The sequence below is a fragment of the Schistocerca cancellata genome, chromosome 3 (assembly GCF_023864275.1).
Source record: "Schistocerca cancellata isolate TAMUIC-IGC-003103 chromosome 3, iqSchCanc2.1, whole genome shotgun sequence".
NCBI classification, from domain to species: domain Eukaryota; kingdom Metazoa; phylum Arthropoda; class Insecta; order Orthoptera; family Acrididae; genus Schistocerca; species Schistocerca cancellata.
In genome coordinates this window covers 432158180-432185161 of record NC_064628.1, presented here as the reverse complement: position 1 = coordinate 432185161, position 26982 = coordinate 432158180, and the positions used below count along the sequence as shown (strand labels likewise).

General features: G+C 44.5%; 1 protein-coding gene across 2 annotated transcripts in view; it reads right to left on the bottom strand.

The window, feature by feature from the left end:
- The window catches only part of LOC126176736 (uncharacterized), a 598867-nt gene that overhangs the window by 32897 nt on the left and 538988 nt on the right, over window positions 1-26982 (bottom strand). For both annotated transcript variants that reach the window (XM_049923905.1, XM_049923906.1), the window contains exon 3: window positions 2050-2223. In XM_049923905.1, the coding sequence (XP_049779862.1) occupies window positions 2050-2223 (174 nt within the window). The remainder of the gene's footprint in view (window positions 1-2049; window positions 2224-26982) is intronic.

Below are 26982 nucleotides of genomic sequence, written 5' to 3'. Positions count from 1 at the left end.
GAAAGCTGGTCAATAGAGACTTAGACTGCTTCTTCCTGTAGCTTCTGTAATAGTTTCCCATCTGTACAATGAAAGTTGAAAAGAGCGGATTTTTATGTATAGTATCCATACGCGGGAGTACTCTCGTATTGGTAGGTTGGTAGTAATGCTCTTTGCATTTCGCATACTAAATACTGGAGGTGACGCGAGAGGAGCAGTACGGCGCAATAAAATTCCGTGTTCGTTTGAATCATAGAGCCACTGAAACTTACGAAAATCTGCAGCAAGCGTACGGTAAAGATGCACTATATAGTGCAACAGTATTTAAGTGGTTCAATGACTTCAAAGAAGGCGGACTTGTCTGTATTAAGGAAAGTGGGCCCCTGTTGCTGTGATTGCCCGTGAGGATTGGCAGATAGCATTATGTAACCTCAGTGAAGTGTTGAGAATTTGAAGTGAGAGTGTCTTTGCGGTTGCGCACGATCATCTCCTTATGACCCCTGTTCGTGACCGCTGGGTGCCACGTCAGTTGACTCCCGAACTAAAGGCTGTACGAATGGAGATAAGTCGTGAGGTGTTGCGTATCTTTGCTGACGGAGGGGATGCGTTTCTGGAATCGAATATCACCTGTGGTAAGTCATGCAGGCGTCATTGTGACCCTGAAGGAATACGAGCCACCACAGTGCGGAAATCGCCTAGTTCTCCAACATCAAAAAAGGCGGGAGTTATTCAATTTGGAGGGGAAGTGTTGGTGATCATATTTTCTGTCATGGAATGATTTATCAGTACGCAGTTCTCTTTCAGACTGCTGTTACAGCAGTATACTAAACGTCAGTATTGGCTAATTTGAGGAAAACTTTACATGGAAACGCTTAGAACTTGTACTGTATGTTAACCGGGGACCCAGAAACGACGGAGAGGCTCCGTCCCCGCCGCAGCCGCAGTGGTCCACAACCCCACGACGACTACCGCAGTGCACTTCTCCCCTCCGCCGCCCCACACCGAACCCAGGGTTATTGTGCGGTGCGGCCCCCGGTGGATCCCCCAGGGAACGTCTCACACACCAGACGAGTGTAACCCCTATGTTTGCGTGGTAGAATAATGGTAGTGTACGCATACATGGAGAACTTATTTGCGCAGCAATCGCCGACATAGTGTAACTGAGGCGGAATAAGAGGAACCAGCCCGCATTCGCCGAGGCAGATGGAAAACCGCCTAAAAACCATCCACAGACTGGCCAGTTCACCGGACCTCGACACAAATCCGCCGGGCGGATTCGTGCCGGGGACCAGGCGCTCCTTCCCGCCCGGAAAGCCGTGCGTTAGACCGCACGGCCAACCGGACGGGCTAACGCTTAGAACTTACTCGGATTGTGACGACTTCATCACGACAGTGCGCAGCTAACGTCGCAAATCAAGTCATGCAGTTTCTGGCTCAGTTCAACATTAATTGTGAACTGCATCCGCCTTATAGCCCAGACCTTGCACCGGCACCGAGTGAATTTTTTCATTCTTTTTTTGTTACCATCTTTAAAGGCAAAGCTTCCTGGCATTCGATAGAGAACTTTGAAGCAGTGCCCAAGAAAAGTGAGGTGATTCTCAAGGAACTGAGAAAGAACGGACTACGTCATGTGTTCCAGGATTGGGAGAGACGCTGTAAAAAGTGTCTTCGAGTATGAGCGGGGTGCTTTTAAAAAGGTCGTGTAAACATTGAATGGAGTAATAAACATGCGTAAAAATACCATTCTCAGTCTGCGTTGATCAGCCCTCGTACTCATAAGATATTCCTGATGTAACCTCCGAAATTTTGTCGGTAGTTTCGTTGCATCCTGCGTTTATGTTTGATAAATCCACTATCAGCTAGCACTGGCAGTTCGTACAGCCGGTCCGCAGTAACGCAGCTCTCCAGTGCTTAGGGCTCGGTAGCTGGCCGGACAGTAAGTGGTGGGTTGGGGGGCAGTGTGGTGCATTACTTTGCGGTGGCAGAGCGCGTCGCGCAGTTGTGGAGGGTGCCATTCTTCTGGTGGAGTGCGGTGGCAGTGACAGCTAGCGGCGGAGCGCGCGTCCTCACCAGCACGGATGACGTCGACCCCGCTGGGGTACCAGCGCTCGCCCTGCCGGAGCAGCAGCAGCACGGTGTTGTTGGGTAGCGTGCGGAAGTACTCGCCGTCCTCCACCTGCGTCCCGTCTGCTTCAAGCACGAGGCGTACCGGCTCACCTACCGGCAGGCCGAGCTTCTCCCTTCCTGGGGACAATACCGCAACCTGTTACGCCGCACCAGCGCCCACCCACATCACACTTGCTATCTATCACAGGCACAGGACGACTGCGAAGTCATCACTGAAACCTACTAAATGTAAACTACTTACATGCATGCGTAAAGACATAGCGTGTTTAAAAAGTTCCGTAAATTATTCGTCATTTGGTTCTGGAGCTCTTGCAGTAGACATGTTGGTAGGCAAAATTACTGGATTTCTGCCTGTTATGCAAAAAACTGGTGTGTATATAAACCAAAAATGTTTCAGTACCTTTGCGTCATCATCAGTGACTACTCCTTTTTTAGTTTTGCAAAATGTAAACATGTAAGTAAAAATTATTATACCGAAATTAGGCCTAAAAACAGTTTTTGTCTGTTGTTATTGCCTCAGTTTTTTCTGCTTTGGTGGGTTATGTAGGACTCTTTATACGTTATTATGCCGGCCGGGGTGGCCGAGCGGTTCTAGGCGCTACAGTCTGGAACCGCGCGACCGGTACAATCGCAGGTTCGAATCCTGCCTCGGGCATGGATGTTTGTGATGTCCTTAGGTTCGTTAGGTTTAAGTAGTTCTAAGTTCTAGGGGACTGATGACCTTAGAAGTTAAGTCCTATAGTGCTCAGAGCCATTTGAAGCATTTACATTACTATATTCACATTACTATATAGGTTCAAAAATGGCTCTAAGCTCTATGGAACTTAACATCTGAGGTCACTAGTCCCCTAGACTTAGAACTACTTGAACCTAACTAATCTAAGGATATTACACAAATCCATGCCCGAGGCAGGATTCGATCCTGCGACCATACCAGCAGCGGGGTTCCGGACTGAAGCGCCTATAACCGCTCGGCCACAGCGGCCAACTTACTATACAGGTTGTTAGGGATATAGGTACGGATATTGTGATCGTTGCTACATTAATATGTACCCATTTCTTCTGTTCCCATTTTTTCTGAGTGTCTAACAGTCTTCCTGCAAACACATCACATACCGGGTGATCAAAAAGTCAGTATACATTTGAAAAATGAATAAACCACGCAATAATGTAGATAGAGAGGTACAAATTGACACACATGCTTGGAATGACATGGTGTTTTATTAGAACCAAAAAAATACAAAAGTTCAAGAAATATCTGACAGATGGCGCTTCATCTGATCAGAATAGTAACAATCAGCATAACAAAGTAAGACAAACCAAAGATGATGTTCTTTACAGGAAATGCTCAATATGTCCACCATCATTCGTCAACAATAGCTGTAGCCGAGGAATAATGTTGTGAACAGCACTGCAAGGCATGTCCGGAGTTATGGTGAGGCATTGGCGTCGGATGTTGTCTTTCAGCATCCCTAGAGATGTCGGTCGATCACGATACACTTGCGACTTCAGGTAACCCCAAAGCCAATAATCGCACGGACTGAGGTCTGGGGATCTGGGAGGCCAAGCATGACGAAAGTGGCGGCTGAGCACACGATCATCGGGAAACGACGCGCGCAAGAGATGATGCGATTCTGTAACATATCGGCGTACCTCTCACCCGTCACGGTAGCTGTTACAAAACCAGAATCACGCATTTCCTCGAAGAAAAAAAGCCCGATAACGGTAGATGTGGTAAATCCAACCCATTCTGTGACTTTCTCGTCGTGCAATGAAGTTTTCCCGACAGTTCTAGGATTTTCGGTAGCCCAAATTGTGCATCTGAAGGCGTTGATAGACTATCGGAGCGTGAAATGAGCTTCGTCGGTCCACAACACGTTACTCAACCAATCGTCATCTTCCGCCATCTTTTGAAACGCCCACACCGCAAATACCCTCCGCTTCACTAAATCGCTAGGTAACAGTTCATGATGCCGATGGATTTTGTACGGATAGCATCGGAGAGTACGCCTAAGTGCCAACCAAACAGGAGTGTATGGAATGCCGGTGCGACGTGCGACTGCACGAGCGCTGACTTCCCCGTGCATAGACGAACCCGCTACAGTCTCCATTTCTTTCTGAACTGTCTCAGCAGTACTACGCCTTATGCTCGGTCGGCCACTACGGGGTCTATCGTCTAAACAACGCGTGGCTTCAAACTTCGAAATCATTCTCGCCACAGCTGCATTTGTCAACGGACCTTTACCCGTTCGAAACCCCTTCCTATGGCGATAGGATCGTAACGCTGAACTGGCACATTCCCCATTCTGATAATACAACTTCACTAAAAGCGCCTTTTCAGGTAACGTCAACATGCTGCGACTGCTGGCGCATCTGATTCTCTCTCTCATTGCAGCTCCTTTTATACACGACTGTCATCGACTGTCATGCGCAGTCACTGACGTTTTGCTGTCCAGCGCCATCTGTCGGACATTTTGTAAACTTTTTTTTTGGTTCTAATAAAACCCCATGTCATTCCAAGCACGTGTGTCAGTTTATTACCTCTCTATCTACATTATTCCGTGGTTTATTAAGTTTTCAAATTTATACTGACTTTTTGATCACCCGTTAATTTACTACCAGATGCTTTCTGCATGGGTGTACCTGCGCCGTGAATTGGACTAAGCCTTTCTGTATAGACTATCCGTTTAGCATCCACACGTCCACACTTCTATATCTGATATGCCACCCAGGGGAAAATAAATATTAATCGCTTACTCGTGCCATGCGTAACTGGAGGTACTAAACAACCTAACAACATACTACTCGTAAAATCTGTAATTATTATTCTGCAAATGAAGTAAATACTGATGTAATGTTGTTTAGGATAATGTCTTCAGTTATCAAATACACCCTGTATTCTGGTAGCTTGTTATCTGAAATTAACTGATGTTACTGTGTGATATGAGAACGAGCAAACATGAACACGGATTGGACACGACGCACAAAAATAAACATCGTTTTCTTGCAGAGTGAAAAAGTGTTACTTGCGACTGAAAAAATTGCTGTGCTAGTGTGTGCATTTCAACAACAGCTGAAAATCCAGATGAGAAACTAAATGTAAATAATCGAGAAATATAGCCTCAAAATATTTTCGCACAACAGAATTACATTTGTAGACAAAGTTACTTGTTAACTTGTCAACCAAACTTTCAGTAACATCATTTAATACCATACGAGAAGTTAGCAATATACAATAATGTACAGACGGCCGAACATAACCCACCAACGTAGAAAAAATTAAAGTAATGACAACAACAGAGAAAAATATTTTAGGCCCATTTCCGTCAGAATAATTATTACTTAAACATGTTTACGAATAAAGAGTACCCACTGACAATGTCACAAACGTGCTGGAACATGTTTGGGTTTCTACAAAAAACAATTTTTTGTGTAACAAACAGGTGGACCTGAAATTCAGTAATTAAGTTCTATAAATGGTATCACAAAACAGAGAAAACAGAAGATGAAAACAAATCACCGTAACTGAATTTTTGATGTCTGGGTTTGCAGTTACCAGTTTTCTTCCACGATTTATTGACGACTCTTCTAGATGTCTTTGCCAGATGTCGAGCGCAGATTTTGTTGCTCGCTGTTTCGATACCAGTCAGTCTGGCTACTGCTCTCGTGGCAGGCTCCTTCCTTATATGTAGCAAGAAGACAGGCTTACGCAATTGAGATAGAACAGCTTCCAGTCGTTCCTGTATGGTCTTCAAGGGATTCTTATACCATTCTTACTGCAAAATACTGTGAACTTCATGTAATGATGATGGAGGTTGATAGCGATCAAGCACTCTTCTCTCCAAAGAAGACCACAAAGGTTCATACATAACATGAGATCTGGAGACTGTGGTGGCCAGGGCAGATGCGACAGTTAGCTCTCGTGCTCGAAAAACCAGTCCTGGACGATGCGAGCTGTGTGAATAGCGGCTCTGTCATCTCATTGGGCAATAAACGTTGTACGATGGGATTAACCTCATCAGCCAAAAGAGACCTTGCAGAGTAGCCATGAGGCCAACAGAATACCACAATGTGGGTGCCCAATTCATCACAGAATCACCGTGTTTCACTCTTGGGACTTATACTCGGCCAGAAGTTGGAAACATCGTGAAAGAAGACTCCTCCGACCAAATGGCTTGCTGGCATTGTTCCCCAGTCCAGGTTTTATGGCTTCGGGACCACGCTTTCCTGTTACGGGCAACTGCATTACTGATGAGAGGTTTTGGAGTTCCAGCACGCCCTGCAGTTCTCTGCTTATGGAGTTCCCTTCGGGTCTTTTTGGTGCTGACACGTGTGCGACATTCAGTTCTTCTACGCCTTTCGCAGCTGTAGTCCCCTCGTTTTTAGTCAAAATCCTCTTCAGTGACCGTCTGTCACAATCACTCTTACCACAAAATTTCTTCCGCGTTGTGACTTGGATGACGTATCCCCGCTTTCCCTGTGTGCGTTAATAATGTGAGATACGTTGTCTCTCGAAACACCAAACGCTTCCGCTACATTGGTTACGGAAGCACACACCATACCAACACCAACAATTCACCCTCGTTCGAATTCACTTAGTTACGACGTAATGCACACACAACTACACAGAACACTGTTCTGACCGCGACTGATAGTTGCAACGTATTTTGGACATTGCACAGGAGCAGTACGTGATCAAATAAATCAGCGCAACCTGTATTTATGTTCACGCAAGCATTTGTAGCGGTAAATAAAATGTTCTCGGGTTTCCAACCGCGTCAATTGGTTAAAACTACACGAGATTTCGGCCAAGCACTCCTTGGCCATTGTCAGGTGTTATGATTAAGCTTTCGGCCAAGCACTCCTTGGCCATTGTCAAGTGTTATGACTGCCAGTGGGTTGTTGGTGCGCCCTTATATACGCTAGCTGCCGACTGTGACGTCACTGGTGCCCGTGACATTGCCATATATGGGCATGTTTTGAGTCGGCGTTCGATGTGCCCTCTGCAACCGCGCAATCGCTGGATCCCACGTTGCGCTGAGCTGTAAGCCACCGTCTCTATTCAGGGTGTTTGTGGTAATTTTTATTTCAATAGCTTCCTTTATTAAACTGTCCCAGAAGCCGTTAGTGCGAGCCACGACAGAGGTATCGCCAAATTTTATGTGGTGGCCGTTTTCTAACGCATGCTCAGCTAACGCAGATTTCTCTGGATAGCGTAGGCTATAATACCTCTCATGTTCTTTCCTGCGTTGTTCCACAGTGCGCACTGTTCGTCCGATGTACTTCTGGCCACACCCACAAGGTGTTCTGAGACCTACAGCGTCTTAAACTGGTCTCAGTAATTGACGGATTTTCGTTAGAGGCCTGAAGATTGATTTGATCTTGTGTCTTTTCAACAGGCGGCTTATCCTGCCCGACACAGAGCCACAGAATGGCAGCAGAGCAAGTTTATTTTCCTGCTCTTCGTCGGTGGTCTTATTCTGATATTTCCCAGAAATCACTTCTTTCACTTGATGGGTGCTGTAGCCATTATTCCTGAAAACCTTGCGTAGGTGGCTCAGGAGTGCTTGGCCGAAAGCTCGTGTAGTTTTAGCCAATTGACGCGGTTGGAAACCCGAGCACATTTTATTCAATGTTATCGCCGCGAGACTCTGCATTCATACATTTGGAGCGGTGTTTCCATATTTTTGTGCAACGGCTGTATACGGTACCTACTAGCGCTTAGGGAAACCATTTCAAATGCGTTTACATACTCATGTTCAAGAAAATTGGAAATGAGCGTTTGGCGTCATTGGCCGGGAGGCCCATTACGAGGCAGGTCCGGCCGCCTTCGTGCAGGTCTTATTACATTCGACGCCACATTGGGCCACCTGCGCGCCGGATGGGGATGAAACGATGCTGAAGACAACAGAAATTCCCGACCCAGCCGGGAATCGAACCCGGGCCCGTAGGACGGCAATCCGTCACGGTGACCACTCAGCTATGGGGGCGGACCTCATGTTCAAGAGAACAGCTATTATCGAAAGGCTTGATACAACAACGGAGACTGAAATGAGAGTCTCGCTTGGCGGTATTTACACAGCAGTATCCGATTCCGATCGCCTTTTCAGTTTTGGCTCATTTCTCGGATAAATTATTGATGCCAACATTAATAAGAGTTTCATCACAGTATTCATATTTTTAACTGCTATAGGACGTCGTTAAAAAGTATATCAACCATATAAAACAAACACAGTTGCAGTTATATTTAGATTATTACAAGAGTCAGGAGGATTACACATACAAAAAATTACATGCCTCTCTGCTGAAGTTCTAATATTTGCTGAAGTTCTCGTTTCCATATTTTGAACGGTTCACGAAATAAAATGGATGTTACGTCCAAGACATACAGATAAGATACCGGCATCTCTCGAAGTACTTAACTCACGTTACAAGTGCTTAATATGGTCGCAGCTTGTGACACGGGAAACGTCAATAAGTGCATGCAGTTCATTGAGGTAGTTAACACAAAAAATGGCTCTGAGCGCTATGGGACTCAACATCTTAGGTCATAAGTCCCCTAGAACTTAGAACTAGTTAAACCTAACTAACCTAAGGACATCACACACACCCATGCCCGAGGCAGGATTCGAACCTGCGACCGTAGCAGTCTCGTGGTAGTTAACACAAATAGTTCGTGAAGGCACAGTACCAGCCTGCTTTGGAAATCTGGTCGCTGCGTGGCCTATCTGCGTGCGCGAATTAATTCGATGCGACAATACGGAAAAGACGATTTGTCTACGTATTCCGACAGGCCCTGAGGCAACTGTGCCACGGCGCGTATTACGAATCGAAACTTAGAGAGAGATTCTCTACACGCTGATGTGTGTCATTCTTTTTGTAGTCATCGTGCAGTCGTCTTCTAGAAACCACAAGGTACTTAGTCATGTATTCTTGAAACTTGAGCAACAAAATTTTTTAAATTGAATTGTGCCTTTTTGCTGATAGAACAGCAGATATCGATCAGTTCAAAGACATAATTCTTTTGAAGATTTGAAAGGAATTACGTATAAAAAATACAATGAGCATAAGGATTTTGGTACTGTTGCTGCTGTCGTTGAACGACCAGCCACCCCCAAAGTATACGCCACACTCCAAGGGAACTTGCACCGCCGAGGCAACAGATACGTGATGTTTCCGTAACTCTCGGCAGACACCTGTTTCGTGGAGACAAGAGATTTCGTCATTCGTGTGCTGCTCTTCGGAAAAGTTAATTGAAGTACAGTCTACGTAGGGCTAGATCAGGTTTATTGTCAGGAATACAGCAGTTCATTAACAGTGTGTTGTCCGGGGTAAAAAATTCACACAGTCGAATCGTTAGTAAATGCATAAGCCAATTCATGAGTACAGTGCCATTTACTAATGAACAATTAATCGACACACTGTTAATATATGAAAAATGTCACGAAAGTGCACCAACAGCAGCAGAACTGCATGCAGAGCGGTTCCCATATGAAGTAATGGGTGAGTTGTGGCGCCCTGAAAATATTCCAAGTTCGGAGTTGGCGTGGCTGCACGGGCCGATCGGCAAGCCGGGGCTCGTCAGCAACCGCGTGGTGCCGAACGTTAGCTGGAGCAAGAAGGGCAGCCCCAGCGAATGGTCCGGGCCAACCGCGTGGCTGGGAATTCCATGTTGTCGCTGTGTCGAGAACAGTGCTTTGTGCAGATGAAGGAGATTTGTATGCCGGGAGTGCCAAAGATGGCGGACTGTGTGAAACCATAAAGGCTGACATTTCACAGAAGGCTGATATTTCACAGTTCATGTAGAAATTAATAATAGCCGGAGTTAAAGTTTAGTATCTGACTAAGTTATACAAGTAACACCCAACAACGAATTTCCAAAATCTTAATGGTTAATCCGATTTTGTCGATCGACGTGTCTTTAGAAAACTATTAGTGTAAACCTAAATTGGTATGAATTACAGGCATGTAACTTGAGTAGTACATGAGTTATTGGAGGTCAAAGTGGCCGATTACTATTGATTGCGTCAGGCCATAGGTACTCCACAGTTACACGAGTAAACGATAACAGCATGCTTATAAATATATTTATTCGTCTATGTCTTTGTTTATATCTGATATATACTATTCATGATGAAATTGGTCCAATATTTACTGTGTTTTAGAAGCACAGAGGCATTAGGTACTGGCCTACTTTTGTTTTATTCCTTTGATATATGTTTATTTAATCTGTTTATGTATTTAATAATGTGTGTGATACCGTGTTTATGGTTCAGCCGTAGGAATATTGATTGAATTTCAAGCCGGCCGTTGTGGTCGTGCGGTTAAAGGCGCTTCAGTCTGGAACCGCGTGACCGCTACGGTCGCAGGTTGTGTGATGTCCGAAGGTTAGTTAGGTTTAATTAGTTCTAAGTTCTAGGCGACTGATGACCTCAGAAGTTAAGTCGCATAGTGCTCAGAGCCATTTGAACCATTTGATTGAATTTCAAGTTATTTAAATGTAAATCCAGTACTTTGTATGTGTTTCAATATGTTTGTGAGTGTGCGTTGGCTTGGAGACATGACGGGAGCGATCTAGCCAATTACAGCGCTCGTTACAACTGTAGGCGACTACTGAAGTCAATGGAGAGACTGTATGGCTGTGGGGGAGGAGCATCGGGTCGCACGGGTCATGGGGGAGTGCTGGATGGCAAGGCGCGATGGACGGTCGCATGAAATACTTGGAGAGTGTTGAGCAGTTTGCGCGTGGTCGCGGGAGATAGAAATATTTCGTAGTGCCCGCTTGTGCACTTGTGAGATTTCCGTGGCTTCTGCAGTGAAGACTTAGTATGCATTTAGAAGTGAATATCTTGCGAGCTATGTTGTTGTTCATAGCTAATTACTTGAAATAGGAATCTATTGTTTCCATGTTATTCAACTTATATTTCATTTAATTGCTGGACCATCGACACCAATAAGTGTTTTGCAGTAAAAAATGGCATTCTTAAAGGTACTTCTGCTATCATACTCATCATTTAAAGTCGTTAAAATAGTACCTGCAGATTTTATTTAATTGCAATCATTCATTTATAAATTTCTATGTTACATTCAAAATTCGCAATTGCCGAATGACAGGAACCTTCGACCATTCGATTCATGTGTATATTCATATTGTATACTGTAGACTCAGAAGTATTTGGCTTGTAATTCGGCAACTACATATCCCAGCCTCTAGACAACGAAACCAGCCAAAACTTTTAATATTTCAACTCTGAGGGTACGTAGTTGAGGGCCACCATTAATTTTTTTCAAAGCCCGCACCAGGTAGACGCTGTCCAACTCGTCCCATCTACCTTAATACTATGAAAAGCTCCGCGAAACTGTAAGTTTTGCCCCAAGAAAATGTATACGAGGGAAGACTTACTAGCGATGCTCCAAAAGCAGACGCTCTTGTAGCTGATGCAATAAATTCGCATGCCAGTTATCGTTAAGTACAATGAGTGAGGTTGGTACCAGACAGAAAACCGTTCTACATATTCATCGTAGACATTAGCAGCAACTGTACCACATTTCTCTACATGAAGAGCTACAGGTGTTCGACAAAAATATGGAATCACCACGAGAAATACATTCTTGAACATAAATTCAGATGGCAGCCAAACCTGCAGGTGGCGCTGTTGTATTTGACCTCGAACGGTGCTTGTGCGATGTCCTCAGTACGTTGCAAAGGTCAGTTGTGGGCACAACAGTGTTCTGCGTATTTTTGGGTGCTTTATGTCGGAGCTGAGTGAATTCTAACGCGGGCAAATTGTTGGTACTCGTGTGGCGGATGCTTCCGTAACCCAAGTAATTGATGTGTTTGGTGCTACAAGACGCAGGCATCGAAGATTTATACCGCATAAAGGGAAAGCTGAAACTGGAATCCATCCTTACCCGCCCCATCCACCAGCATCTCCGCCAGCAGCGCCTCCTTCCCGTTACCCAGTATGGCTTTCGGCCATCCTTCTCTACCGATGACCTTCTCCTTCACCTCACTCATCTCCTCTCCGAACAGCTTAATTCCCGTCGCTCCGCTATCTTCCTCTCCCTTGACCTCGAACGTGCCTATGACCATGTGTGGCATTCCGGTCTCCTCTTCAAGCTCCAAACCTTCGTCCTTCCTATTAACTACGTCCGTCTGATCGGGTCCTTTCTTTCCCAACGCCCTTCCTACGTCACCATCCATAACATGGATTCCTACACCTTCTTCCCCTCCGCCGGTGTGCCCCAAGGTTCCGTCCTCTCCCCTCTTCTGTGCCTTTTGTATACGGCGGACATGCCGCCACCTTCACCCCCCATCCACCTTCTCCAGTACGCTGATGACACCGCCTTCCTTGCTCTCGCCCCCACCCTGCAGCGCTCCCAACACCTTCTCCAGTCCCATCTTAACCGATTCACCACATGGTGCAACCAGTGGTTGCTTACGGTCAATCCTTCTAAAACCCAGGCGATCATTGTAGGCAAAACCACCCCTTCCTTCCGCCTCCTCGACTTCTATGTCACTGTCTATGGCCGTCCTATCGCCCTCACCCCCACCCTTAAGTACCTTTGCGTCACCCTTGACCGTCGCCTCTCCTGGACCACCCACCTCCGGACAATCCAAGCCAAGGAATGCTCCTTTCTGGCTGTACATGGGGTCTGGACCCCTCCACCATCCTCCATACCTATAAATCCCTCATCCACCCTATCCTCTGCTACACCCACCTTGCCTGGATCTCCGCTCCTCCTACCTTTTACAAATCCCTTCAGATCCTTGAACGCCATGCTCTTCGCCTCGCTTATTGCATCCATCTCCCCTCCCCCATGCGGATCCTATACGACCTTATTCCGTTCCCCTACCTCCTCCTTTTCCTCAAACAGATACGGATCCTCTACACCTCCCGTAAACTCGATCCTCCTCACCCGCTTGTTTCTCCCATCCTCTCCCACCCCCACCTGCTGCCTCACCTGTATTTCCACGTCCGACCTGCTCTCCATCTCTCCACTCTCCTTACCCTCTCCCAAGGTGGCTTCCGCCAGCTCCCCCTCCCTGATGATGCCCTCCTCCCCTCCATCTACCCCTCCTACAAACTTTGATACTCCCCTCCCTCTTCCTGTGTTTGTTCCTATGGGCAGCCTCTCTCCCTTCTCTCCCCCTTCCCTCCCTCCTCCCTTTCCCCGCCCCCCTCCTCCCCTGGGCTTCCCCTACCCCCATACCTTCATTCCTCCCACCATCCCCTCTGCCATTGGCATCTTTGCTCTCCCCTCTCCCTCCCCCCCCCACCTTCTTCCCCTCTTGGCAGGTCCCCGGACTCGCACACGCTAAGTGGACATTCGCGCGCCGGAGATCATCGCCATCAGTTTCTCGTGTGTGTGCCATCGTGTTTATGATTTAGTGTTTTTCGCCGCCAAGCTCCTTCGTTCACTTGTACCGTCTAAGTCATTAGTGTTTGTGTGCAGTGCCGACAGTTTATTCGTGTTTTTTCGTCGAGTGTGAACGGCTTCGTGTTTTAAATTTTTTTATCTACTGTTTTTTAACCACCAATCTGTTACCCTTTCTGTCTTCATTGTCTCTCTTATTGTAATGCTTGTGGCTGAAGAGCGGAGTAGATATATCCGCTGCCAGCCCACCTTTGTGTGAGGTGAAAAATAACAATAAAGGAAAAAAAAAGAAAGCTGAAAAACATCTGCCAAGGCAAGACGTGGGCGAAAATTTGTGTCGGCTGAGAATGTCGGGCGGTTTTTGAAGAGGACTGCGACGAAAAATAAGACGACGACATCTGCAAAAGTCATCGAAGAACTACATGTCGTACTCGCGACCTCTGTAAGCACCAAAACAACAGTGGGAATCTCTATAAGCACAGTGAGCTGCAGTTCCAAAAACACTCATCACTGCTGGAAATGCCCGTAATAGGAAAATGTGGTGCTGAAGCCATGAAACTTGGACTGTGCATCAAAGGGAGAAAATCATTTGGTCGAATGAAACTTGTTTCACAGTGTTTCCAGCTTCTGGCCTAGTTTACGTTTTATACACACCTTTCCAAGCCTATGATGCAGACTGCTTGCTGCCAAGAGTGGAACATGTCGGGGGTCAGTGATGAATTGCGCAGCCATATCGTGGTATTCCATAGACCCCATGTTTATTCTGCGAACTCGCATTACTGCCAAGGATTATGTGACCGTCTTGGCTGATCACTTCCATCTTACGGTACAATATTTGTTCCGCAACGGTGATGATAAGTTCCGAGACGACAGGGCCCTCTTCATTCACCTCGCATTGTCCTGGACTGGTTGTGAGAACACGAATGAATTGTCGGATCTCCCTTGACTTCCACAGCCATCAGAGCCCAAAATGCTTGATCCTTTGTGTTCACTTTGGCGAGAACGGCACCTGATCACTATCCACCTTTACTTCTTTTACTATGCATTTTTACCTCAACTTGCTACTATTTTGCTGGAAGAGTGGAGTAAGATGCCTTTGATAACCATTCAGGATCAGTTATTTATCAGTTCCGAGACGACTGGAAGCGGTTCTGAACTACAATGGTTACGATTTTGGTGTTTCCATATTTTCGTTCTCTGCGCCACCTCTGAACATGACAGTGACTTCGAACATTATTTGCAATACTGTAAATGGGTTCTCTAACAAAAAAGGGAAAAATAAGGCCACAATTACAAGTCAGGGGAATGTAAATTTGAAAAACATGCACTACTGGTCAATGGAGAAACTACAAAGGCTCCGTTAGGCTTTCAACCGACATCGGATTCTGAACGTGTAGTGTGGCTTAACCGGACAGCATGTGATGCTGAACGAGGTAAAATACACAGACCTTTTGATAAATACTTTACCTTTCTCATTAGAAAATATGCCCTTGTTTACTTGTCAAATGATGTGGTTCCAGCGTGATGGACGTCCCAGCTACTATTCTTCAGTAACAAGAGGTCAATTGACCCACCTATTTCCGAACCATTGGGAAGGAAGACGCTGTTCTATTCAGGAGTATCCAGCAAGATCGACCGGTTTGTCATCTTTAGATTTCCTCCTCTAGGGTCGTGTAAAGCAAGTGGTCTACAAGAAGGTTTCAAAGACTGTGGAGAACAGGAGAGAGGGAATTATAGCTGGGTGTGAAGTGATTACTCCAGACATATTGACAGCAGTCAGTTCATTGGTGATGCAGCGCAAAGTTTGAACAAATCCTTTAAAAAATTCACCAACGGATATGTGACATAATGATTTTTTGTCTACAGTCTTTGGGTCCATTTATTCAACTCGATTTTTATGGGTGTGCAAATGAAACAGCATACGTAAAACAGACGGAAGTAATAATGTGATTTTCATTTAAGACAGAAATTGTATCCTGCAAATTCTAATAATACTATCACTAATAAATATTGCTTTGCGAGCATGTTAGTTGTCTCGTCTAAATGCCAGCTGAATGACTTTCCAGCGATATAATGTTTTCTTTGGTGCAAAACATGTTAAAATTTTTATGAACTCTGAAACACAACAATGACATTATGTCTTATACCAGAGGCTGTAAAGAGTGCAGTAAACTTTTGGGTGGCGGGACATTCAACAGCATCCTTCCGTCTTGCATCATAATCGTGGGTGCTGTGTATAGAGGTAGACGAAGTTATACGGATGAAAGAAACAATCCACAGTTTCACTCTGTGTTGTCTTGTGCTCTGCAGTCAATTTAGGCACCACAAGTCGATAAACACTGTAGTTTACGCTTACCAAAAAATTTGTAAATGCATTATCACAGTCTATGCGAGTCTTTGCCCTCCATTATATTTCTCGGCGACAGTTACCGTTTTAGAGCAAGCGTATGTTGCACTCTGCAGATGTTGTTTGTCATTGAACTTATAACTACTGACTCAAAAGTTGAGAGTCAAAAAGAGTTTTCTTTCCATTGACAAAGCATTTAAACCGATCCCAAAATAGTTTTCGTCTAACTGGACACGTTTCGTAAATTAGCATTGTCGTCCCTTGCGTCCCCGTCTCCGTTTTCCGAAATCTATAATGGAAGTTGGTGTTTATGCGTTGCTTAGACGGTTATAGGACAAGAGGCTTCGCACTGACTATGCTTTATTCGCCACAACTGAGGAATCCGTTTCATGTTAGGGTGTTCGACGTTTCACTCGAGGCAATGTGTGTCATTTAGAAACTAGCCCATTTACTGAATTTTTAAATGTACCATGTGCATACAAACACAAACATACTTATTACCATTATCACATCATTACATTTAGCATTCAAGTAACTGTTAGCGGCCACAATCAAGCATTATAACGCAAACGTGTAAGAGGTTTCCTAATAGTAACACTGCAAATGCATGCGTTGAGAAAATCATGCAACATATATGTAGAGAGAAAGACAGTGTCAAGAAGTCTTCGAGGAATTATTTCTTCACCAGCTTAGTTTTAGGAAAATCATTGTTCTCTTCACTATGTGAGGTCAATTTGAGAAAAACCTATGCACTTACCCCTTTTAGACCTGAATTTTTTCTGGAGGAGGGAATATCCTCATTGGTGATGCAGCAAATTAAATAAAACGGTCATTCAGTAATTACCATGCAATATAGCAACAGCAGTATCCAATGAGACACATCCGTGTATTCTGGTGGTCACGAACTGCTGCGCACTGCTGCAACGAGTTGCTGATGCTTTCATAGTAATGCCCAACAGAAGGCAGCATTTGCGCGTGATGAAAATGTTGAAAATTCACAAATGTGGACCTCAGATTTCGAATGGGGGAAAAATACTTCCGTTGCAGCTAAGACATAGTTAGTGTACACAATTGTAGCCAGAGGATCTGAAAGTGTTAAGCTATGAGTCGTCATATTCATCGTATTTACTTTATCTGGCAAGATTACTGCTATAGGCTTCGTCTTAGATATAACCAGCTATCCTTCAAAAATACAGTATTTCTAAAACGAAATATAATGCTGGGTATTAGCTAACACAAACAATAAAAGTGAGAATGAAACTAAATGTAATCGTAGGACTGTTAATAGCTATATTAAAAAAAACATAGTAATAGCAGTGTACAGGAGACTTGAGGAAACAACAGGACCAGTAATAATAATAATAATAATAATAATAATAATAATAATAATAGTAATAATAGTAATACAAGTTTTTCAGATGCAGGGGCAACAGTCTGGATGATTGACTGATCTGGCCTTGTAACATTAACCAAAACGGCCTTGCTGTGCTGGTACTGCGAACGGCTGAAAGCAAGGGGAAACTACAGCCGTAATTTTTCCCGAGGACATGCAGCTCTACTGTATGATTAAATGATGATGGCGTCCTCTTGGGTAAAATATTCCGGAGGTAAAATAGTCCCCCATTCGGATCTCCGGGCGGGGACTACTCAAGAGGACGTCGTTATCAGGAGAAAGAAAACTGGCGTTCTACGGATCGGAGCGTGGAATGTCAGATCACTTAATCGGGCAGGTAGGTTAGAAAATTTAAAAAGGGAGATGGATAGGTTAAAGTTAGATATAGTGGGAATTAGTGAAGTTCGGTGGCAGGAGGAACAAGACTTTTGGTCAGGTGATTACAGGGTTATAAATACAAAATCAAATAGGGGTAATGCAGGAGTAGGTTTAATAATGAATAAAAAAATAGGAGTGCGGGTTAGCTACTACAAACAGCATAGTGAACGCATTATTGTGGCCAAGATAGACACAAAGCCCATGCCTACTACAGTAGTACAAGTTTATATGCCAACTAGCTCTGCAGAGGATGAAGAAATAGATGAAATGTATGAAGAGATAAAAGAAATTATTCAGGTAGTGAAGGGAGACGAAAATTTAATAGTCATGGGTGACTGGAATTCGTCAGTAGGAAAAGGGAGAGAAGGAAACATAGTAGGTGAATATGGATTGGGGGGAAGGAATGAAAGAGGAAGCCGCCTTGTAGAATTTTGCACAGAGCATAACTTAATCATAGCTAACACTTGGTTCAAGAATCATGAAAGGAGGCTGTATACATGGAAGAAGCCTGGAAATACTGACAGGTTTCAGATAGATTATATAATGGTAAGACAGAGATTTAGGAACCAGGTTTTAAATTGTAAGACATTTCCTGGGGCAGATGTAGATTCTGACCACAATCTATTGGTTATGAACTGCAGATTGAAACTGAAGAAACTGCAAAAAGGTGGGAATTTAAGGAGATGGGACCTGGATAAACTGAAAGAACCAGAGGTTGTAGAGAGTTTCAGGGAGAGCATTAGGGAACAATTGACAGGAATGGGGGAAAGAAATACAGTAGAAGAAGAATGGGTATCTCTGAGGGATGAAGTGGTGAAGGCAGCAGACAATCAAGTAGGTAAAAAGACGCGGGCTAATAGAAATCCTTGGGTAACAGAAGAAATATTGAATTTAATTGATGAAAGGAGAAAATATAAAAATGCAGTAAATGAAGCAGACAAAAAGGAATACAAACGTCTCAAAAATGAGATCGACAGGAAGTGCAAAATGGCTAAGCAGGGATGGCTAGAGGACAAATGTAAGGATGTAGAGGCTTGTCTCACTAGGGGTAAGATAGATACTGCCTACAGGAAAATTAAAGAGACCTTTGGAGAAAAGAGAACCACTTGTATGAATATCAAGAGCTCAGATGGAAACCCAGTTCTAAGCAAAGAAGGGAAAGCAGAAAGATGGAAGGAGTATATAGAGGGTCTATACAAGGGCGATGTACTTGAGGACAATATTATGGAAATGGAAGAGGATGTAGATGAAGATGAAATGGGAGATAAGATACTGCGTGAAGAGTTTGACAGAGCACTGAAAGACCTGAGTCGAAACAAGGCCCCGGGAGTAGACAACATTCCATTAGAACTACTGATGGCCTCGGGAGAGCCAGTCATGACAAAACTCTACCATCTGGTGAGCACGATGTATGAGACAGGCGAAATACCCTCAGACTTTAAGAAGAATATAATAATTCCAATCCCAAAGAAAGCAGGTGTTGACAGATGTGAAAGTTACCGAACTATCAGTTTAATAAGTCACAGCTGCAAAATACTAACGCAAATTCTTTACAGACGAATGGAAAAACTGGTAGAAGCCGACCTCGGGGAAGATCAGTTTGGATTCCGTAGAAATGTTGGAACACGTGAGGCAATACTGACCTTACGACTTATCTTGGAAGAAAGATTAAGAAAAGGCAAACCTACGTTTCTAGCATTTGTAGACTTAGAGAAAGCTTTTGACAATGTTGACTGGAATACTCTCTTTCAAATTCTGAAGGTGGCAGGGGTAAAATACAGGGAGCGAAAGGCTATTCACAATCTGTACAGAAACCAGATGGCAGTTATAAGAGTCGAGGGGCATGAAAGGGAAGCAGTGGTTGGGAAAGGAGTGAGACAGGGTTGTAGCCTCTCCCCGATGTTATTCAATCTGTATATTGAGCAAGCAGTAAAGGAAACAAAAGAAAAATTCGGAGTAGGTATTAAAATTCACGGAGAAGAAGTAAAAACTTTGAGGTTCGCCGATGACATTGTAATTCTGTCAGAGACAGCAAAGGACTTGGAAGAGCAGTTGAACGGAATGGACAGTGTCTTGAAAGGAGGATATAAGATGAACATCAACAAAAGCAAAACGAGGATAATGGAATGTAGTCGAATTAAGTCGGGTGATGCTGAGGGAATTAGATTAGGAAATGAGACACTTAAAGTAGTAAATGAGTTTTGCTATTTAGGGAGTAAAATAACCGATGATGGTCGAAGTAGAGAGGATATAAAATGTAGACTGGCAATGGCAAGGAAAGCGTTTCTCAAGAAGAGAAATTTGTTAACATCGAATATAGATTTAGGTGTCAGGAAGTCGTTTCTGAAAGTATTTGTATGGAGTGTATCCATGTATGGAAGTGAGACATGGACGATAAATAGTTTGGACAAGAAGAGAATAGAAGCTTTCGAAATGTGGTGCTACAGAAGAATGCTGAAGATAAGGTGGGTAGATCGCGTAACTAATGAGGAGGTGTTGAATAGGATTGGGGAGAAGAGAAGTTTGTGGCACAACTTGACTAGAAGAAGGGATCGGTTGGTAGGACATGTTCTGAGGCATCGAGGGATCACAAATTTAGCATTGGAGGGCAGCGTGGAGGGTAAAAATCGTAGAGGGAGACCAAGAGATCAATACACTAAGCAGATTCAGAAAGATGTAGGTTGCAGTAGGTACTGGGAGATGAAGAAGCTTGCACAGGATAGAGTAGCATGGAGAGCTGCATCAAACCAGTCTCAGGACTGAAGACCACAACAACAACAACTGACCACACAGTTTCAACCCACTTATCAGTCGAATATAACAGTCAAATAGCATTTGTTGCGAACGAAAACGATATAGAAAGTTACTCTCTTCACTGGCGTAGCTGTCCTGCTTTCCAGAAACAGGCAAGATACATACAGTGAAAAAAAATAGGATTTAGAGAAAGGTGATATTACAAACAAAGAAACTGTGAAAGCTTGTCAATTTTGGAATCTTCTTTGTCATTATATTTGGCATAAGAGTCGTTCACAGAGGACTTCCAGAAAAATCTCTCTGCAACTGGACTCAAGGAGAGTTTGGCAGTGTTCATCTCGTAGCGTGTAAAGCTGAATATCTGTCCGATCGCCCGCAAACGTTTGCTTGCAAAGCAGCTGTGCAATACGGTAATAGCACTGCTTCCAATGGACTTCAGTACTGCCTCTGTAATTGTCATTAACAAAGCCTCTATCTCGTTTCAGACCAAAATATTACTCTTTAACTGTCAGAGTAATTTTGCATGTCTTTTCCAAAACATAATTTGACTCCATATTCTAGCGTACAGTAAACTCTATGCTGTAACCCACGCAATTAAAGAATAACAAGTATAGTTATAATAACGGCCAGAAGAACGCAAGAACCAGTACAGTTCAGTCAGTAAAGTGTTATGGGAAGGAAGCAAGACAAAAACAGCCATACCAACTAATAAGCTTAAACACACACTTGAGTGGTCAAAATCGAGTAAGTATATAATAATAACATAAACATTGATTTGAACTGTGTACTGGTCTATTAGTGGACATAAATGGAGTAGAAGGAACAGGTGAAATACGAAGATATAAAAATAAAAGGGACAAAGCGTCAAACTGGAAAATGCGAAGAAAAAGTTTGGAAGAGAAAGACAAAAATGTAAAGAAGAGGTGGGATATGAGATAAGAAAATTAATGAATGGAGAAGCTATGGTTTCTTTCGTTGAGGGACTGCGAGAAATGCCTCTTTCGGAAACTTTGTCGTGAAGTTATACGTTTACTAATTTGCAGATTCGTGCTAGAACACAGGTTCACTATCTGGAAGGTAGTTCCAGAGGCTTGTAGTACTAATGGTGAATTAGTTGGGAAACATTTTTGTTTTATGCCAGTTATGATGATATGATTGGCATTTGATGCGTGATACAAGGCACTGAATCTTCCAGTGTTAGTAAGTTGTCTGTGTGCGCCTCTCCTCTAAGGTGTGTCCGAAGAAATAAAAAGACCAGCGCGAGACAAACTGCGTGAACGCAAGTGTCATAAACATTTGAAAGGTTTACGGCTACTGAGAACTCGAGCAAAAACTACATCGAGTCATTCCCAAAACTGTACTTGTTCTAATAAGGTCCTAGGTCGACGTGGAACAGTGATGAATGCATTGGGTTCTCCTTTGTCCACAACGCAAAGCGAATTCAGCGATGGTCCCTCAGACAAGCCCATGACCGATTCCTTTCATTATTGTCCAGTACTAGCTTATAGTCAGTCAATGGCCTCGATTACATTCCGTATCAGCTAAACTTACGCAACTTTCTTTTCATTTAAAATGAATCACCCACACTGTGAGATCCTATTTGCAACTGAGCCGCAATGCTATCGTGCGACCAAACCAACAAATGATAATCATCGTCATTATGAATCACGGCCCAGAAAATGGTTAATTAGTCTCGTTATCGCTGAATTTCAATTCCGTATCTGTGAGGAAACTAATCTACGACTCGATTGTATGAATGACAGGCGAAATGCTGTTCAACACAGAAAGCTTACTGTCTCGGAAAAAAAACAACGGTATGTCTAACGGGCAACAGAAGGATAGTTTTTGAGCAGCACATGCGACCGGATAGTTTTTGAGCAACACATTTGACCGTTAAGAACAACAGGCCGTGTGCACGGCATTAGTATGCATAAAATCTAACGTGAACAGACGCTAACACTATTAAGTTTGAAATAAAAGTTTACGTGCAAGTCTTTGCCCCGCCCCAGGTACTGCACACAGGTCAAGGTCTCTTTAAAATAACATAGAATTACTAAGTGTTTAACACCAGACAAAAACTGTTTATAACAACAACAGGATACATTTCTACAACTAAAAATATTATGCTACAGGCACTAAGTAATTGCCAACACACAACAACGAGAAGTAATCATCGCCATCATACTTTTGCGCCGAACTTTAGCATTTGTGTGTGGTTGACATGGAAGCACATAAAAAGGGATACGCAGACACACATATTGACACAAATAGCGAAGGCAATGGTACTCACCTAAGACAGAAAAGAGGTGTAGGAGCGTCCGTCTGGTACTTCTGCCAGGGGAAAAACTGATAACACAGATCTCAGAGAGAGACGGCTATGTACGGTATTCTCCGGTACAACAGACAGTGGGGACGCAGCCGTCGTCGGGTGCAGTGCTTAGGACTCGGAAGATAAAACCTACGCGAATAAAAAAGGAATCGTCAGAGCTCACTTGTGATCTCGTCTATTTCATAATCTGGACCATACCGAATTCATTCGGCGGTTAGGAAGTAGGTAGTCCGCAGATATTAAGTTGGAATCATAAATCAATTAAAAATGCAACTCTATTCTAGGTGTTAAGTCCCAGTGGGAAATGTTGAAAGGGTCTGTAAAGCTAAGTAACATGAATATGGATGTTGTTACGGCACTTGTCCACGACAAGACAATCTGCCGGAACGGCACTTTCACTGGTCTCTAGGCAAGTTGGTCAAATGTCAATGGAGATACATGTTCTCATCTCCTCCCCCCAGGGCACCCCTGAATCTTCAAAGAAACAGTCCGATGTATAGGATTACATACCATAATAATTTCATCTACTTTGTTCCTAAGTTAGCTGAAAACTCGACAGAATTAAGAAAAATTTTACCTGCTATTTCAGTAGAGTAAAAAGATTTCTGAGCTACGTATTTCATATAGTAGCCTACACATCGAGGGGTTTTCCATCGATGTGAAAACGCCTCAACTGATTTCCTCGCTGTCATAGTGAAGGCTTGCAGGGATTTTTTAAAATTTAATACATAAACAAGAAGACCTTATATGCTGTGGTCTTGCTAATACAGTATCTGATCAAAAATATTCGGACACCTTTATATAATGCGCATCTGACCACTAGATGACACGAGAGGCCTCCCCATCCCCCCACCACCACCACTCCTCCAGTATAATACACTGAAAAGCCAAAAAATCTGGAACACGTGCCTAATATCTTGTAGGGCACCCGTGAGCACGCAGAAGTGCTGCACCACGACGTGGCATGGACTCGACTAATGTCTGAACTAGTGCTGGAGGGAACTCACACCTTGAATCCTGCAGGGCTGTCCATAAATCGGTAAGAATACGAGGGGGTAGAGGTCTCTTCTGAACAGTACGTTGCAAGGCATCCCAGATATGCTCAATAATGTACAGTTTCGTGACAGCGTAGTGCTTAAACTCAGAAGAGTGTCCCTGGAGCCACTCTGTAGCAATTTTGACGTGTTGAGTGTCGCATTGTCCTGCTGGAATTGCCCAAGTCCGTCGGAAAGTACAATGGACATGAACGGATGCAGGTGATCGGACAGGATGCTTACGTACTTGTCACCTGCCAGAGTCGTATCTAGACGTATCAGGGGTCCCATATCACTCCAACTGCGCACGCTGCACACCAATACAGCGTCTCCACCAGCTTGAACGGTCCACTGCTGACATGCAGGGTCCGTGCCTGAGGCTGTCTCCATACTCGTACACGTCCATCCGCTCGATATAATTTGAAACGAGACACGTCCGACGAGGCAACATCTTTCCATTCATCGACAGTCTAAATGTCGGTGTTGACCGGCCAGGCGAGGCGTATGGCTTTGTGTCGTGCAGTCATCAAGCGTACACGAGTGGCTCTTCGGCTGCGAAAGACTATATAGATGATATTTCGTTGAATGGTTCGCACGCTGACACTTGTTGATGGCCCAGCATTGAAATCTGCAGCGATTTGCGGAAGGATTGCACTTCTGTCACGTTGAACGATTCTCTTCAGCCGTCGTTGGTCCCGTTCTTGCAGGATCATTTTCCGGCCGCAGCTACGTCGGAGATCTGATGTTTTACCGGATTTCTGATTTTCATGGTACACTCGTGAAATGGTCGTGCGGGAAAACCTCCACTTGATCGCTACCTCGGAGATGCTGTGTTGAGTCGCTCATGCGCCAATTATAACACCACGTTCGGGCTCACTTAAATCTTGATAACCTGCCATTGTAGCAGCAGTAACCGATCTAACAACTGCGCCAGACACTTGTTGTCTTACATAGGCGTTGCCGACCGCAGCGCCGTATTCTGCCTGTTTACATATAACTGTATTTGAATGCGCATGCTTACACCAGTTTCTTTGGCGCTGCAGTATAGGAGGCGGGGAGAACTGTGTTGTCAGTAGAGAAGCAGTAATAGCAGAATGTGTGATCAGCAGAGGTCAGTGACTTAGAAAGTGGACTACTTGTTGGATGTCACCTGAGTAGCTGAGTGGTCAGCGCGACAGTATGTCAATCCTAAGTGCCCGGGTTCGATTCCCGGCTGGGTCGGAGGTTTTCTCCGCTCAGGGACTGGGTGTTGTGTTGTCCTAATAACCATCATTTAATCCCCATCGACGCGCAAGTCGCCGAAGTGGCGTCAAATCGAAAGACTTGCACCAGGCGAACGGTCTACCCGACGGGAGGCCATAGCCACATGACCTGAGTAACAAATCGATCCGGGACATTTCAACCACTTTCAAGTAGCGCAAGCCTACTGTCGGTGATGTGACTGAATTGGAAACGCGAAGGAACATCCACGGCTAAACCATGACTTGGCAGACCTCATGTACTGACGGACAGATGATGATGATTCTGGAATGAAATGTTCACTCTACAGCGGAGTGTACGCTGATATGAAACTTCCTGGAAGATTAAAGCTGTGTGCCGGACCGAGACTCGAACTAGGGACTTTCATTCTAGAAGCATCCCCCAGGCTGTGGCTAAGCCATGTCTCCGCAATATCCTTTCTTCAAGGAGTGCTAGTTCTGCAAGTTTCGCAGGAGAGCTTCTGTGAAGTTTGGAAGGTAGGAGACGAGGTACTGGCGGAATTAAAGCTGTGAGGACGGGGCGTGAGTCGTGCTTAGGTAACTCAGTCGGCAGAGCACTTGCCCGCGAAAGGCAAAGGTCCCGAGTTCGAGTCTCGGTCCGGCACACAGTTTTAATCTGTCAGGAAGTTTCAGATGATGATGATATTCGGTTTTTGGGGCGATCAACTGCGTGGTTATCAGCGCCCGTACAAATTCCCAATCTTTTCACTGTCCAGTCTCGCCACTTTCCCTAATGATGAAAACCCCGTCCCGGCTGGGAATCGAACTCGGGACCCCGTTATCCAGAGGCAGCAACACTAGTCACTTTTTTTTTCCTCAGTGGGATCAGGTCACGGGCTGGTGGAGGCCGGGCGGGCAGGGGTCGCAACCTGAGGCCTAGCCACCATGTCTCCACCCTTCCTTTTCTGGGAATGTGGACTAAGGCATGAAGGGGATTCATTTGAGGTGTTTTATTGTCTTTCTTAGGTGCTAAACACAATATACAGAAACTAAAGGTGTCATTCAACACATCCAAACGTAAAAAAAAGACGGCTCCTAATGCCGTCTTGATTTATAGAGTTCACTAGAAAAAGAAAGAAAAAGGAAACAGGACCCTGCAACAGCCCTGTTGGCGTGTATCCAGGTCGGCTTTTCGTTAACTTAAAAACTATGTATAGTCCCCCGAATACATCAGACTTAAACGTTAGTTCCTGGACGTTGAGCTATCTCCTCACTACACTTCTCATACCCGGAACACCCCAAGTAGCCGGAGGGTCCTTGAATAACGAACCCAAGTAACTGGAAAAATATGTTCTATATTTCACGTGTCGCCGCAAGATATCATGTTGCTCTTGCAGTACGTACCAGAAGTCTATGACGTTCTTGTCATCGGTGCGACACAAATAATACACGACTGGCCATTAAAACTGCTACACCAAGAAGAAATGCAGATGATAAACGGGTATTCATTGGACAAAATATATTATACTAGAACTGACATGTGATTACATTTTCACGCAAATTGGGTGCATAGATCCTGAGAAATCAGTACCCAGAACAACCACCTCTGGCCGTAATAACGACCTTGATACGCCTGGGCATTGAGTCCAACAGAGCTTGGATGGCGTGAACAGGTACAGCTGCCCATGCAGCTTCAACAAGATACCACAGTTCATCAAGAGTAGTGACTGGCGTATTGTGACGAGCCAGTTGTTCGGCCACCATTGATCAGACGTTTTCAATTGGTGAGAGATCTGGAGAATGTGCTGGCCAGGGCAGCAGTCGAATATTTTCTGTATCCAGAAAGGCCCGTACAGGACCTGCAATATGCGATCGTGCATTATCTTGCTGAAATGTAGGGTTTCGCAGGGATCGAATGAAGGGTAGATCCTCGGGTCTTAACACATCTGAAATGTAACGTCCGCTGTTCAAAGTGCCGTCAATACGAACAAGAGGTGACCGAGACGTGTAACCAATAGCACCCCATACCATCACTCCGGGTGATACGCCAGTATGGCGATGAC